General features: G+C 54.4%; 1 protein-coding gene across 5 annotated transcripts in view; it reads left to right on the top strand.

Moving 5' to 3' along the window:
* The window catches only part of NRG2 (neuregulin 2), a 197,207-nt gene extending 181,214 nt beyond the window's left edge, over positions 1-15,993 (top strand). For 3 of the 5 annotated variants that reach the window (XM_055389171.2, XM_031011255.3, XM_055389173.2), the window contains exons 6-10: positions 6,989-7,091; positions 9,749-9,872; positions 10,217-10,344; positions 10,944-11,171; positions 14,082-15,993. In XM_055389171.2, the coding sequence (XP_055245146.1) occupies positions 6,989-7,091; positions 9,749-9,872; positions 10,217-10,344; positions 10,944-11,171; positions 14,082-14,856 (1,358 nt within the window). In that variant the 3' untranslated portion in view covers positions 14,857-15,993. Of the gene's footprint in view, positions 1-2,855; positions 2,880-6,988; positions 7,092-9,748; positions 9,873-10,216; positions 10,345-10,943; positions 11,172-14,081 lie in introns of all 5 variants that reach the window. The other 2 variants (XM_031011254.3, XM_055389172.2) reach the window with 1 other exon arrangement.

Genomic DNA, 15,993 nt, shown 5'->3' with positions numbered 1-15,993 from the left:
CATGGGCTCATACATGCACAAACACACAATCATGTTCTTACATACCTGCACACATGAGCAAACCCATGAGCATGTGCTCACACCTGCACACACAAGTGCAAACACAGGAGCTCATGCTCACATCTGTACACATCACTGCCTCCTTGTCCAGGCACCCTATGTATGGCATTGGACATGTCCAGGATGAAGAATTTGCATATTGTCTGGTAAGCACAGCCCTGTTGGGAGTCCAGCATCAGGTTGCCATGGTTACTGGTCAACATGCAAATTTCTGGTTAACAGGACTTTCTGGTGACTCAGTGGTGCCACTCCACCCTGGCTGAGTGGCAGCCAATGAACATAATGAGTGGGAAGGTCTTGTCTTTGCTGGGGTGGACACAGCCATAGGCCCCTCATGTTCCAACCCATGCTTCCCAGTGAGAAAGCTGCCTACCCAGTGACTGGCCAGGCCCTCAGTGACCCCACCAATCATGCCAGCCACCACTCTAAACAGTACTGACCTTTGACTCAAAGAGGAGGCCAGTTAGGAGCCCTAGAAGCTGCAGCTGCTACTATTCGGTTCCCAGAGGAGTGACGCAGAAGAAAACGCTTAAAGAGCTTTGGGAGCCCTGCTCACTTCTCCAGATGGTCATTGTCCTCAGGAATACCCAGCCAGGCCTGCCCAGAAACTCGGTGGGCAGGAAAGCCATGGCTTAGCACCAAGGGACCAAAGGGTCTGGCCTCCAGTCTCCCTTCTGCCTCCTAATTTGCTGTGTGACCTTGGGAAAGTGTCCTAGCATCACTGGGCCCCAGCTGCCTCATCTAATACAACAACCTCGTCGGAAAGTGGGGCCCAGACCAGCTCTATGAACCCAATCCTCTTTGCGTCCCAGGTGCTGTGGTCAAGCTGGGCTGTTCTCTCAGGGCAGCATGGCTGGATATCCAAACAATGTGAGCTCTCCAGCTGCCTGAAGGGTCCCTGGGCCACAGCATTAACTACTCAGTGAGAGGGGCACCAGGGTTCTTTGAGAATTGTCAAGTTTGTACTGTCTACTCAGCACGCCTGACCAGCCCTGGGACACCCTGGAGAGGAGTGGACAAACTGTACTTACGGCAACTTTTTCCTGCCTCCAAGCAGTCAGAGTGGGAATGCAAAGAAACCAAAATGTCAAAGTCACTCCCCAACCTGGGATTGAAGAGCAGTACAAGAATGGCTTGTGTCTGGAAAAGCTGGGAGTAATGAAGGCTTCATTGGTGTGGTCTCTGCATGGAACTGGGGGGTTGAAGCCCCAGGATCTTCCTCAAGCCTCTTTAGTCAGAGCCATCACAGTCCCTGGCTCGGAGCCATGCTGCTCTCCCGCCCTTTTCCAAATGCAGAACCTTCTGGAATCCCTATCAGGAAGTAGATGAGAGGTCCAGGGATGGATAATGCGCAGGACTTCCTGCGGATTGCCACGCGCTCGCCTTCCTCCAAGGCAGATGAGAATATCAGACACAGTGTCACACCTTCCCTGGATCTAGTGGTGCCAACAATGCACCTGGGGAAGCCAGAGAGTGAGCCAATCCAGGCTAGGAGGAGCGGGGCCCTGCACGCATGCTGAGCTCATGCCGTCCAGGCTTGTTCACATCTTCCTGTAGCTGTGTGCGAGCACTTTGGACAGACAAGGAAACAGGGATTATGGCTTACCCACATCCACATAGTGAATTAGGGATGAAACTGAGACTCTAGGCTTGTAGACCGATGCTGGCTGCTACATTAGAATGGTAGGCGAGCTTTTTAAAAACACTGTTGAGATTTCTGGGCTCCCACCTCAGAGCCAGATTTCCTCAGTCTGGACAATTCGGAAGCTCAGCCAGGTTTGCAAACCTCCTAGGATCCTATGCCCCAGCCTGATCCCCACGTAGCAGAGAAGAGCCTGAGACTTAACTAGATTGGTATCACTCAGGGTGGCACAGCAGCAGGTCAGTGCAGAACTGACCCTTGAGTCAGGGTCCTTTTATCTAACCCTTCAATGATGTGGGGGTCTCCGTCACAGGGTCTTGAAGTCACACATTCAAAACAGGATCCCACTTCCAAGACTGTAATTTGTCCACCAGTTGAGGAGCTCAGACATTCTACAAGTGAACCCACTTGTCTCTTCCTGTGAGTTGCAGTTTGCTCTTCTGGGTAGTGAAATCAGGCTCAGGCACCATGGCCCAGCCCTGTAGGCTTCCAGGGTGTTGCGGTGGCAAGTAGAGAAGTGACCTGCTATCTGGAGCCTCATCCTCTTCCTCTTCCCGCTCCCTCCCACAGACTGTGAGGCTCCCCACCCGGGCTCCCAGTAGGTGGACAGGCCAGCTAGGCCTGTGGGGCACAGCAGGGACATGGGGCCAGTCTGGGGACCTCATGCCTGCACTCTGAACAAAAAAAAAAAAATTGGGCCCCCAATGAGGGAGCTGGGCAAGCTGTCTGCAGGAAGGCTTGAGAGTTGAGAGTGCTGAAGGCCTGGCACTGATGCTGGGAGGAGCAGGGGGGCTCCTGAGACCCCCACCCCCACTTACCTTTCCTCCCAGGGACACTTGCCAACTGACTCTTGCGCCTCTGCCTCGCCACCAGGTACTAACCCCACAGCTCATCTCTAAAGAGCCTGCCCTGCCTGCTGTTTCTAACATCTCTCTCTACCCTCCTTGGGGCTCTTGGGGACTGGGTGTCAGGGAAGGAGCTCAGGAGGCTGGGAGGGGACACTACTAACCTGCTTTCACCTCGCAGGATGGCTGCCCGGTGTCTGAGGAGTCCTGACCAACGTTTCTGTCTCTCTCTCTCCCCCTGTCCCCACCCACCTGTCTCTCTCCCTCCACCCCTCCCTTTCTGACCCTCTGCTCTTCTGCACTGCCAGAGCACCTTGGATTTGAATTAAAGGGTATGAAACCTCCGTGTGTCACTCAGCACCATCTGCGTGGCCCCTCTCCACAGCCTCCGATGCCATGTGTGCTGAATGTTTGGTTTCCTTTCCAAAAAATGGAAAAGGGATGATTCCAAAAATCTCTCCTGGCCCCATCGAGATGTCCTATCATAAACTACGTTGATTTAGCAGGAGACAAAAGAAGCTCATGAACAGAAGGGCACTCAGGGGTTCAGACCGTTGCCCTCAGTGTACAGTAGCATCCCTCACATAGGGGAGATTTATTGCTAGGAGAGCTCAGAGGGGAGGGCCCCCTCCTGAGCTGAGTGCAGACCCGCAGGCTGGCTGGACAAGAGATAGGCCCCATGTGTGAACATGGCCCCTTGAAGGGCTGGTGTCCAGGAACCACAGAAGCCTGGTTTGGAGAGTTGTGCAGAGAGGCATCCCTTTCCATTTGACTTTAGTCTTCTTTCCATTCCCCATTTCCATGTTCATTGCTTTTCATCCTGCACCAGGCCAGCAGCTGATAACTCTCTATTTGTCTCTGTCCCTGCCCTGTGTCTGTCTGCCCGGCTTTGCCATCTGCTTGAGGCTGTCATTCCCTCCATGATCTGACCCCACATTGGCAAGACCAGCCAGGGTCTGGGTGGGGCTGGCCTCTAGTACCTGCCCCTTGTCTCCCAGCTCAGAATCTTACCTGTGTCCTCCTGCCACCTGCTACTACCACCCTCTGGCCCCCGGAAGACTCCTTGGGCTAGAAGGGACTTTAAGGGGTTAGTGTTTCTGGCTCTCTGGCTTTGCACCGGGAGGCTCCTCCATAGCTCAAGTGTCCAGGCATATGACAGGAGGAGAGAGGCAGGGGCTCAGAGGGTGGGGGCTCCAGTGGGGTGGGATCTCAGACATGGTGTAGAGCCTACAGTTACGGAAAGGCTGCTCTCGTGGCTGATTTGGGGAGGCCTCCTAGCCCCACCACCTATCCTCTATCAGCTGTTCTCAGTAGAAGATAGATTGCAAAGTTTGTGTGTAAGAGTGCATCTGTCTATAGCTACTGGCTGTGATGGGGTGGTGGGAGAGGCATTGAGTCTGTGTGGGGTCTGTGATGGTGGCAGGGTGCACAGGCGTGAATCTGCAGGTACGTGTGTGTTGTTGAGAGTATACACCTTGTGAGGTCTGTCAGGGCAAGATGTCAGCAGGTGGAGGGGCTGTGAACGCCTTTGTGTTAAGGGTTGAGCACTGTGCAGGTGGAACTGTGAGGGCGTGGAGATGAGTGTGAGTGTGCAGATATGTCAATGTCTATAAGGCTGGTCTGTATATTCACTCACTCACCAATGCAACAAACATCTATGGAACAGAATTTACCAGACACACAGTCCCTGCCCTCCTGGGCTCACATTCACAGGTGACAACAAGCAAACAGGAAAGACATCAGGTGGTGTTCAGTGCTGCACAGAAAATAAAATGAGGTAATGGGATAGTGCCTGGCTGGAGTGGGGTGCTAGTGTAGCTAAGTGGTCAGGGAAGGTTTATCTGAGGAGGTGACATCTGTTTTAAGACCTGATGAAAAGTGGCCAACCCTGCAAACAACCAGGGGGGAGTCCTGCAGAGGGCGGCACAGCAGGTATAGAGATCATGTGGTTGGAGTGGGCTTGCCTTGTTCAGTGGATGGAGAGACTTCCAGCAGCTCTGAAGCACAGTGAACGCAGGGAGAGGACCACAGATGAGATCCAAAAGGAAGGCTGGGACCAAGCAGCCGGGGGCCTCAGAGGCCATGGTAAGGCTTTCGGTTGCATTTGAGTCACAGTGTGAAGCCATTTTGAGTTTCTAAACAGGGGAATAAAATGATCTGCTTTATGGTTGTAAATAAATGTAGCTTTGGATGGACAACAGCCTGGGCTGAGGGCAGGGTGGGGAGGAGTGGAAGCAGAAAGACCCGTCAGAAGGTGACCATCTCCAGATGAGAGGTGACACCATCCTGGACTAAGTTGGAAGCAATGGAAATGGTAAGGCTAGATCAGACCCAGGATCTACTTGGGAAGCAGAGCTGCGAGGACTTGTGGCTGGATCCGGCATTAGGGTAGGTGGGAAGAAAGGGAGTAATCAAGAATGAGCCCAAGGTGTGGGGCCTGAGCAACAGGAAAAGTGGTGCTGCACCCATGAGCTGGGAAGAGTCGAGTAGGAGTTTGAAAAGAGGGTAAGGAAGCAGGGATTCTGTTTGGTCATGGCCCTTGGATGCATGAGTCTGGTGCCCAACACAGCCCAAGTAGGATGCAACTGATTAAATGCCTGCAGAGAAAGGGACATGAATAGCAAGCAGAAAGGGATCACAGATGACTGCAATAGGAAAAATGTTCAACCTCACTCATGAGTAAAATGGAAATAAAAACGACACTGAGACAGCACAGTTCACCCCCCGGACTGGTAAACTCAACAAGTCTGATAACACCATGGAGTGAGGGGAACCAGTCCTCTCATCCATGTCTGATGGGACAGAGGCTGCCAATAGGTGCAGACTCGATGGAGGGCCATCTGGCACGATCATACTTCAGGGAGCAGTCAGGGCAGGACATAAAAATTTGAAAATCTGCAAATAGACGGTATATAAAGTGTGAGTCTGAGTTAAATCACTAAGGGAGAGAGGGCAGGTGCAGGAAAGAAAGAAACCTGAGCCCAGGCCCTTCTATCTTCCCAGTCGGTAGAAGAGAAGAAAGCATGGCTAAGACAGAGACAGGTCAGCCAATGAAGTAGGACAGAGAGAAGAACCATTCCAAAGCCCAGGGGGAGTGGGCCCCAGAAGGAGGAGAGCAGCTGGGAAGGAAGCAAGTGACCTTAGGACTTGGCGGCCTGGAGGTTGTTGGTGCCTGTGACCAGGGTAGTCTCAGAGGAGTGATGGAGACACATGCCTGACTGAACTGGATGAGGCATGTGAAGGGGGCGTGAGAGCTGGAGCCAGGGCTGTGGGCACAGAGCCAAGAGATGGGGACCTAGGGTGGAGGTCTGGTTGTTTACAACTCCATCCAACTGTGTGTCAGTGGGCATGGGCGTGTGTGTGCACCTGTTGCTGGAGTGTGTGGTAAACTGTGTGTGTGTGCATATGTTGTGTGTGCAGGTGTGTGTGTGTGAGTGAAGGGGTCTGCCTGTGAATCAGATAGGCATAGTTAGAAATCTCTGTGTGTCTGGAGGGTTTGTAGCCCTGGGTGTTTCCTGGTGTGTACACCTTTGCCACAAGATATGCTGCAAGCCCAAGAAGTTAGGGACATTTCCCAGGGCTCTGCCAAGGCATTGAGGTCCAGCCTCCACTTTCCCCTGAGCTGGGAGGAGGGGCCAGCCAGCAGGTGTGGTGGGCACAGGTGGGGTCTCTGGGCTGTAGCCTTGACTACAGCTAGCACTGTCACCTTTTACTTTTTCTTCCTCCTGGCTTTCTCTGTTTTAGAAGGATGGGGGTTGCCCCAGCAGCAGCAGCAGAGGGTAAAGAGGACAGTCAGCCTTTGGGAGGGCTTTGAGGCCCAGCCTAGCTCAGCTCCTCAGCAAGGGTGGGGGCTGTTCCTTGCACACCAGCACTTTCCTAGATGCCAGGGGTCCATGGTGCCACTGGCAGGCTTCTCACAAGCAGAGATAGCAGGCCTGGAGGGGGCCAGGGACACTCCCTGACCAGGCTGCAGGGGTAAACAAAGGCATTCCCATGATCACTGCCAGGAAGAACAACTCTTCTTGGCCCACCAAGGTTCTTTGCAGCTACCAGGCCACTGTGGAGCAGGGCAGGGTCGCCAGCCAGACTGAGCTGTCCTCCCCTGCTCTACAGCCTTGGGAGCTTTGCCTCCACTCCATCCCTTCCCATTCCCCTGCATTTTCCACTCATGTGCTCTGGGCAGGCATGGGGCTTGGGGAGGGGAACTCAGGAGGAGTTGTGTGTGACCAGATCCGTGGGTGGGTGGGAGCTGCAGGGAAGTGGAAGGCAAAACAGAGCATGTAGGAGGGAAGGAACTGGATGGAGAAAAGGGATGGAAAGGAGTTGGGCAGGACCTGAGCTGGGGAGAGCCTATGGCTTTGGGGGCAAAGGGGTCTCTGCACCACTATCCCTATGGGGTTTGCCTCCTGCCCCACCTCTCACATCCACCCTACCTCTGCAGAAGCCGAGGAGCTGTACCAGAAGAGGGTCCTGACCATCACGGGCATCTGCGTGGCACTGCTGGTCGTGGGCATCGTCTGTGTGGTGGCCTACTGCAAGACCAAGTGAGTGTCAGTCACTCAAGCTGGGGACAGGCCAAGCCAAGGGATGGGCCTCCAAGAATGTTTGTGAAGAAGACTCTCCTCCCCCACCCCACTGGAGCCCTCTATACCCTCCTAGGCCCCAACTACCCCTCGGGGGCCTCTGTGGCTGGGTGGGTGTGGAGCCAAAGATCTGGACCAAGAAGTAGAGGCAGAGGGTCAGGGAGACAGGCCCCAGGGCACTGACGAAGAATGGTTGTGAGCACAGGCTTTGGAAGAAGACGAATCTGGGTTCAAATCCAGCTCTGCTATTTCCCATGTAACCTTGAGCAGATTGATGGTTCCTCATGGGAATGATCCTGGTATGTACCTCAAAGGACACTCTGAGGACCTGAGCAGGAGCGTGCAGCTGACCCCACAGGCTCCTGGAGCAGGTGCCCCGTCAAGTGGGCAGGCACTGGGTAGTGTTGGGGAGGAACACAGAGAGGACAGCTTCATTCCCAAAGAAAGACAGATGCCTCAAAGCACTGCCTGACCCCGCCTTGGGAGCAATTGAGACAAAAGGACAGAGAAGGCAAGGCTGGTCCCCCTCTGGACAGAGGAGAGGTAGGGGCAGAACCTTGGGGCAAGGAGAATAAGTGAACAGAGAGGGAGCCGGGCAGTCTAAGCTAAAAGACAGCACAGATGAGGGTCAACTGTACTCCCGGAGCATGGGCAGCCCAGACTAGCTGGAGCAAAGGGCCAGGGACAGGAAAAAAGACGGCATGAGTCTAAAAGGATAGCTGGGACCCAGATGGTACAGATGGTACCATAGGGCCTTGGATGCCGAGCTAGCAAGTTTGGGTTTATCCAGCGAAGGCTATAGAGGTGCCTTTGTTGGATAAACCCAGGCTCCCTAGCTCGGCATCCAAGGCCCTATGACCTTCTGATGTGCTGAAAGATGACGGGTTTGTAACAACTGTTCTTATCTGGAAAGCAAGGGTCTGGACTGGACAGAGCCACCATTCTGGGGACTGAGCCCCTGGTCTGGACTCATGCTGCCCCATCTGTGGCATCTGAAGTCCTGCTGGCCTTGTCTTGAATGAATCCAGGACCAGAAAGTCTGGAGGAGAGTCAGGAGGGAGTTGGGGCCCAGTGAGCCCAGAGGAGACTGGGCCCAAGAGGGAAAACTAAGTCCAAGAATTGGAGAAAAAGCAAGCCGCCTGTCCTGCCCCCACTGCATTTACTCACTTCTTCAACAAACATTCAGTGCCTGCTGGACACCAGGCCCTGCCTCAGGCATACGGCCGGTGCTCTGAACAAGTGGTCTGGTGTCACGGGACACCTTTTAGAGGCACCTAACCTTGGCTGAGGAGCAGGAAGGGTTTCCCTGAGGAAGCAGCATTTAGGCCAGGGCCTGAGAGGTGAACAAGAGTTAGCAGGTGAAGAGGAGAGAAAGTATTCCAGGTGAATGGCCTGGCATGCACAAAGGCCAGGAGGCCAGAGAGGGCTGGACATAGTGGGGGATCAGAAACAAGCTCACCATGGAGGCAGCTAGCTGGGGTGCTGGGTGGGCAGAGAGAGACAGGGCTGGGAGAGAAACAGGACACTAAGGCCCCATAAAGGGGTTTTATTTTCATTTTTGCGGGTACTTAGTAGGTGTATATATTTATGGGGTACATGAGATATTTTGATACAGGCATGCAATGCATAATAATCATATCATGTATTCTATTCATCCCCGCAGGCATTTATCCTTTGTGACCTTGAGCAAACTGATGGGTCCTCGTGGACCTTTGTGTTACAAGCAATCCAGTTATACTCTTTTAAATGTACAATTAAATTATTATTGACTATACTCACCCCATATGCTATTGAATACTAGGTCTTTTTCCTTCTAACTAGTTTTTGAACCCATGAACCATCCCCACCTCCCTCCCAACCCCCCACTTCCTTTCCCAGCCTCTGGTAACCGTCCTTCTACTCTCTATCTCCATGAGTTCACAATGAAGGGTCTTAAACAGGGGAGGGACATGATTAGATTTAATATCAAATAAATCAAGCATTTAATATGTGTCAATCTGAAGTAGTCCCACAGGCCCTGACTCCCTAGCCACAGCACTTGTTTTATTTTCTTCATGGCACTTTATTGAAAGTATCTAGTTCATTGCTTTGTTTATGTGTTTACCGTCTGCTTCCTCTACTGGCCTGCAGGCTTCAGGAGGGTGGATTCCCTATCTACCTATCTATTGTCTCTGCTCCAAAACAGTGTCTGGCACATAGTGATAACTCAATACATACCAAATTCATGAATGAGGGAGAGAGAGAGGGAGTCAGCACTGTGCTTGAATGTTTCATATACTTTTAATCCTCAATAGTCTTTGGAATAGATAAATGATCACCCTGTCTTATAGATGAGGAAAGTGAAACGTGAAGAGCTTAAGTAACTTGCCCGGGGTTGCACAGCTAGAAAGCAGTGAAGTTCTACTCTCTGGGCAGAGCCAGAGCTCACTGCCATGATGCTCAGGTCCTACTGGATTCAGGTGGTGGTGATGCTGTAGGGCAGCTTGAGTACAGGGACAAGCAGTAGCCATGGCCACCCTGGGCAGGAGGAAAAGCTGTTTCCCTAGAGAGATAGCTAGGGAAGTTCATCGTTGGCGAGTGGGGGGAATGCCAGGCTCACCTTCCCTTCCCTTGTGCAGAAAACAGCGGAAGCAGATGCACAACCACCTCCGGCAGAACATGTGCCCGGCCCATCAGAACCGGAGCTTGGCCAATGGGCCCAGCCACCCCCGGCTGGACCCAGAGGAGATCCAGATGGCAGATGTGAGTGGCTTTCCTGGGGCCCCCTTCTGAGCCCTCAGTGGACAGCCAGCCTTCTCATGCCCCCTGCAAGGATGGGCCAGGGCAGCAGCCAGCCTATCCCATGGCCAGCCTTGCCTGCTAGGCACTGCCTCACCAGGATGGCTGGCCTTGCTTTGCTCACTTCCATGAGGAAGGGGTGGGGGGTGATTTGCTGGAGCCATCGCTGCCCCAACATCAAGTCACTCTCACACAGTGGGTCTCCCCAACCAGGAGCTCAGTCAGTGCTCATCACTTCCCTGTCCCCAACAAGAAAGAGTTAATTTGGGCCCCGGTCACTAACTCTCGCCCAACTCTGTCTGTTCCAGTATATTTCCAAGAACGTGCCAGCCACAGACCATGTCATCAGGAGACAAACTGAGACCACCTTCTCTGGGAGCCACTCCTGTTCTCCTTCTCACCACTGCTCCACAGCCACACCCACCTCCAGCCACAGGTAGGCACCACCAAGGCCCATGGAAACTTGTAGACTCACATACTTCATCTGGCGCAAAGTGCCCACTTACTCCGACATCCAGAGCTATTCAATACCCTCCCCTGAGCTTGCCACAGGAATCACAGCACACCTTAGCCTCCTCTCCAGAACTGCAGAGGCCAGTCCACACAGCACAAAGGCTCAGACCACTCAAAAATAACATGGCTGGCTCCCTTCTTCCCTGGGAGCACCAGGAAATAGTCAGGGCCCTCACATACTGGCCCCTGGGGCTGGGCTTCTGAGATAGGTAGCTAAGGACCACGGTGGTGGAAAGGTCCCAGACAGGGGGTCTAAGGTAAGGCTGGGGGGAGGCTGGTTGCAGGAAGGAAGGAAATGGGTCTCTGCACATTATAGCTCACCCATCTATGGGACCCCAGCCCTCCTTCTTCCAATATTGGGGTTGGGCATTTGCAACAATACACATCACCCTAGAGTGGAGAAGGGCATTGAGCTAAGGGAGCTCGAGGTGGAAGAAGAGCCAGGGAGGTCCATGGGACCATACCTGCTGGGCCGCCCTGCCCCTCCCTGACCCCTCGTCTCACCCCATCTGGCTTTCCCAGACACGAGAGCCACACGTGGAGCCTGGAACGTTCTGAGAGCCTGACTTCTGACTCCCAGTCGGGGATCATGCTATCATCAGTGGGTACCAGCAAATGCAACAGCCCAGCATGTGTGGAGGCCCGGGCAAGGCGGGCAGCAGCCTACAACCTGGAGGAGCGGCGCAGGGCCACCGCGCCACCCTATCACGATTCCGTGGACTCCCTTCGCGACTCCCCACACAGCGAGAGGTCAGTTCCTACCCCCTGGCCTATTCCCCACTTAGCCAGAGGGCTGGCACCACTGGCCCAAGGCTGACCCTTAGGGCCCCTCAGAAACACTCCAAAGAGCCTCATCTCCATTTTTCATATGGGAAAACAAGGTCCTAGAAAAGGTGAAATGGCCTGCTCAGAGCCATCGGCATGTTAATGACAGACTGGGACTAGAGTTGGGCCAGTGGACCCTGGTGGACAGTGACCATCTAATTTAATTGTCCTCCCAGGACACTTTTCACACTAGAAAAAGGACATTATTAATAGTTACACTGGAACATCAAGAACAAACAGGGAGCCGGGCGCAGTGGCTCGCACCTGTAATCCCAGCACTTGGGAGGCCAAGGCGGATGGATCACCTGAGGTCAGGAGTTTGAGACTAGTCTGGCCAACATGGTGAAACCCCCATCTTTACTAAAAATACAAAAATTAGCCAGGCATGGTGGCACATGCCTGTAATCACAGCTACTTGGGAGGCTGAGGCAAGAGCATCCCTTCACCTGGGAGGCGGAGGTTGCAATGAGCTGAGATGGTGCCACTGCACTCCAACCTCAGCAACAGAGCAAGACTCCCTTTACAAAAAGAAAAAAAATAAAAAGAACAAACAGGGGCTGTTCTGGACAAACCAGGATACATGCTAGAAGTTCCATGTCCCAGCAGGAACAGAAGGAGACACGAAGAAGGAGTAGACTGCAGAGTGGGAGGGGAGGTTGCCTTTGAGGACACTGACCAGCACAAGATGGACGTGAGCCAAGAATGATGGCAGGCCTTGGCAGTATCAGCAACAAGGCCCCAGGGTTCAAGGCCTTGTTGGCTTCCCAAGCAGTGGATGTAGTAAGAACCAGGAAACGCCCTTTCTTCCCTGACTCCAAGCCAGAAGTCAAGGGCCAGCACCCCTGCCACCTTGCTCAGCCCTGAGTGGCCCTCAGCAAGTGGGGTCTGTAGGAGGTGAGCAGGGAAAGATGAGTGGTACTAAAAACTCCACACCAGGGAGCAGGGAGAGGAGCAGATATTCCCTTGCTCTCAACTCAGCCTACTCCATGCCAGGCCCCGTGCTGGGAAGGCCTGGCTGGGAATCCAGAAGTGGCCTGCCAGGTTCCTGCTCCTGAGGAGCTCCTAGCCACAGAAACAAACCAAGGAAGCTTACAGCAGCCTATGGAAAGTGCTAAACATGACACCACACCAGGGCAGAGAGACCCAGTCTGACTGTAGGCTCTGGGAAGCAGCCAGATTTTCTAAGCCCAGCTCCACCACCTGTGTGATTTGGGGCAGACTGATCACCTCTGTACCTTGTTCCCTCAGCTGTAGAACAGGGAGAACAAAAGCTACTATGCATGGTTCAAGTGAAGGCCACCTGAGATCATGTGCACAGAGCTCTCTGTCTCATCCCTGGCGTGGAGCTGATGCTCACTAGGTGTAGCTATTTATGAATCGTAACCACAGCAATGAGACTACTTAATGGGTGGTAGGAAGGGGAGAGGCAGGAGAGCAGGAAGAAAAGCGTTCTAGGCACGGGGAACAACTTGAGCTGTTCCAACAGAGGCACTTAAGAACAGGGCTGATGAGTGAGGTGCCTGGAACAGAGTGGGCTGTAGGGAGCAGAGGAGCTGGGCCTGAACAGACAAGCTGAGGCCAGACAGACTGACCCTGGGTGGGTAAACAGGAAGACCGGCTTCAGCAGAGCTGTGACTTTACAAGATTGCTCTGGGAACTGCATAGAGTGAAGGAGGAGAGACCCTGGGGTGGACCCAGATGACCACATGTGAACAGTCGGGCCCAGGATGGGGTGGAGAGTGTGCTTCCGGAGAAGGGAATGGGTAGGACTTGGTGGCTAATCGGATGTGCCGGTGGGAAAGGGAAGAGGGAGGAGTCAGGCGATTCAGAAAAAATGATAATGGGGACTCCAGGCTGGTTCCAGAGAGCAGTGAGATGCCCAGCTGTGCAGTCTGGAAGGGAAGCGTGGAGGTGGGTGGCCCCTGTCCTGAGGTGACAACGGTGGGGCAGAAGACTGATGGGCTTACAAGGGGGATGTGGAGCACAAAAGGGGACAGGTACCCGGTATTAAGCCTGGGAGATATTAGCAAGGCCAGACTTCTGAAGGAGCTGGTGGTGTGGGGATGGGTCTGTAGCCACAAGCAGAGACACCTCAGTGGGATCTTGGTACTCCCCTGAAGCAGGTTTTGACTTCACTGTAAGGAGGAATATTTCCCTCACTGAAGCCATCAGGGCATGGGAGGAATTGTCCCTGTGGGGCAGTGAGGCCAGGTCACAGGGGTATCTGAATGGAGACTAATGGCTTCTGGAATTGGGCAGTATGAGTCCTGGTTCCTGACTAGCCTCAAGTCACATCCCAGCTCTGCCACTTCTTGGCTGTGTAAATCCTGAATAAGTCACTTAAACGTTCTGAGTGTTACTTTCCTGCGTGTAGAATTAAACGTTCTGAGTGTTACTTTCCTGCGTGTAGAATGGGACTGGCGGAAGGGTCTTACAGAGCTGCGGTATTAAACCAGATGGAACATGTACTATACCCCAGCGTGAGCCTGACCCCCTGACGGTGAGCATTCCCACAGCAAGTGACCATTCATGAAAGCTTACCAGGGTCAGGCACAGGGCTAACACATCCCACTGATACAATCTGGAATCATCCCAACAGAGCTATGGAATCAACACCATGGTTATGCCCGCGTAACAGATAAGGAAACCGAGGCTCGGAGAGGTTTAGGAAATTGCATAAGGCCACTGAGGGTTGCCGCCGTCATTCTTGCAGGCGGGGTCTCGGGCAAGGTTAAGGCAAGTCTGGGTCCGCCCCTCCCACCCTACCCCCCCCAATCCCCACCCCCCGCGCCGGCCCGGCCTGGCCCTGGCCCATGCCTCTGCCTCTCCCCGCAGGTACGTGTCGGCCCTGACCACGCCCGCGCGCCTCTCGCCCGTGGACTTCCACTACTCGCTGGCCACGCAGGTGCCAACTTTCGAGATCACGTCCCCCAACTCGGCGCACGCCGTGTCGCTGCCGCCGGCGGCGCCCATCAGTTACCGCCTGGCCGAGCAGCAGCCGTTACTGCGGCACCCGGCGCCCCCTGGCCCGGGACCCGGGCCCGGGCCCGGACCTGGCGCAGACATGCAGCGCAGCTACGACAGCTACTATTACCCCGCGGCGGGGCCCGGACCGCGGCGCGGGACCTGCGCGCTCGGAGGCAGCCTGGGCAGCCTGCCCGCCAGCCCCTTCCGCATCCCCGAGGACGACGAGTACGAGACCACGCAGGAGTGCGCGCCCCCGCCGCCGCCGCGGCCGCGCGCGCGCGGTGCGTCCCGCAGGACGTCGGCGGGGCCCCGGCGCTGGCGCCGCTCGCGCCTCAACGGGCTGGCGGCGCAGCGCGCACGGGCGGCGCGGGACTCGCTGTCGCTGAGCAGCGGCTCGGGCGGCGGCTCAGCCTCGGCGTCGGACGACGACGCGGACGACGCGGACGGGGCGCTGGCGGCCGAGAGCACACCTTTCCTGGGCTTGCGTGGGGCGCACGACGCGCTGCGCTCGGACTCGCCGCCACTGTGCCCGGCGGCCGACAGCAGGACTTACTACTCACTGGACAGCCACAGCACGCGGGCCAGCAGCAGACACAGCCGCGGGCCGTCCCCGCGGGCCAAGCAGGACTCGGCGCCACTCTAGGGCCCCGCTGCGCGCCCCTCCGCCTCGCCCGCCCCACTATCTTTAAGGAGACCAGAGACCGCCTACTGGAGAGAAAGGAGGAAAAAAGAAATAAAAATATTTTTATTTTCTATAAAAGGAAAAAAGTATAACAAAATGTTTTATTTTCATTTTAGCAAAAATTGTCTTATAATACTAGCTAACGGCAAAGACGTTTTTATAGGGAAACTATTTATATGTAACATCCTGATTTACAGCTTCGGAAAAAAAAAAGAAACAACAAAAAAAAAAGAGAGATGGGCCAATTTTTTGACTCTTTAATAGAAACCTATTTTGTGGTGCCTTTTGCTGTATGCTCATCTGGGGCTCCGGGGGACAGGTCTGGGTTGTGGGGTGCTGAGAGTGACAGCAGGGAGAGAAGAGGCTGCGGGTTCTGTTGGGGGCGAGGGTGGGGGGCGGTGGGGGGTTGGCACTAAGGAAGAACTGAGGACGGAAGTAGCTTTGCTCCCAGGCAAGAGCTGAAGTTCCCGACCCCTGGGAGGAGAGGGCCAGGACCCTAGGCTTGGAGCTGGAGCTGGGGTAACTTCCAGGGGGAGATAAAGACACAGCTACCCGAATGGGGAAGCCCTGGCTACTCACAGCTGTTAAAGGAGGGGGGGGCAGAGAAACGTTTCCCCAAGAGCCTGAGCCCAGGGAGGTGGCAGCTCTGCCAGGGGCCCAATGTTGGCGGCTCCTGTCCCCCACAGCCTCCAGGACGCCCCTCCGTCCTCTGCAGCACCTTCGTTTACAGGTCGTCTTTTCTATTTTACACCTGCATGTCCTTTGCATTTCAGATTCTTTAGATTGGATGCATGGTCACGCTGGGACCGAGAAGAGCCACTCGACAGTGTATTCCCCTTTTAGCAATAAAGTAACACCATTTCCTTCTCACAGGCTGCCTCCTAGCCCCCAACCCACCTATGACATCCACTCGTCTCCAGTCCTGCCCTCCCACCCCCAAAAACTGGGTCCACTGCTAATTTGTCAAAAAGGTAATTGTTTAAAAAAAAAAAAATCCCAAACAGAAACAGATGGGAATCCTGTCCTGAAATGTCTGAACACCTGACTGTTGACACTTGAACATTTTTATATTATAAATAAAATCAGAAATAACTCCTG

This window comes from Gorilla gorilla, chromosome 4 (genome assembly GCF_029281585.2).
Source record: "Gorilla gorilla gorilla isolate KB3781 chromosome 4, NHGRI_mGorGor1-v2.1_pri, whole genome shotgun sequence".
Classification (NCBI taxonomy): Eukaryota; Metazoa; Chordata; class Mammalia; order Primates; family Hominidae; genus Gorilla; species Gorilla gorilla.
Note: the sequence above shows the minus strand (reverse complement) of the source record. Positions and strands in the feature narration are given on the sequence as shown.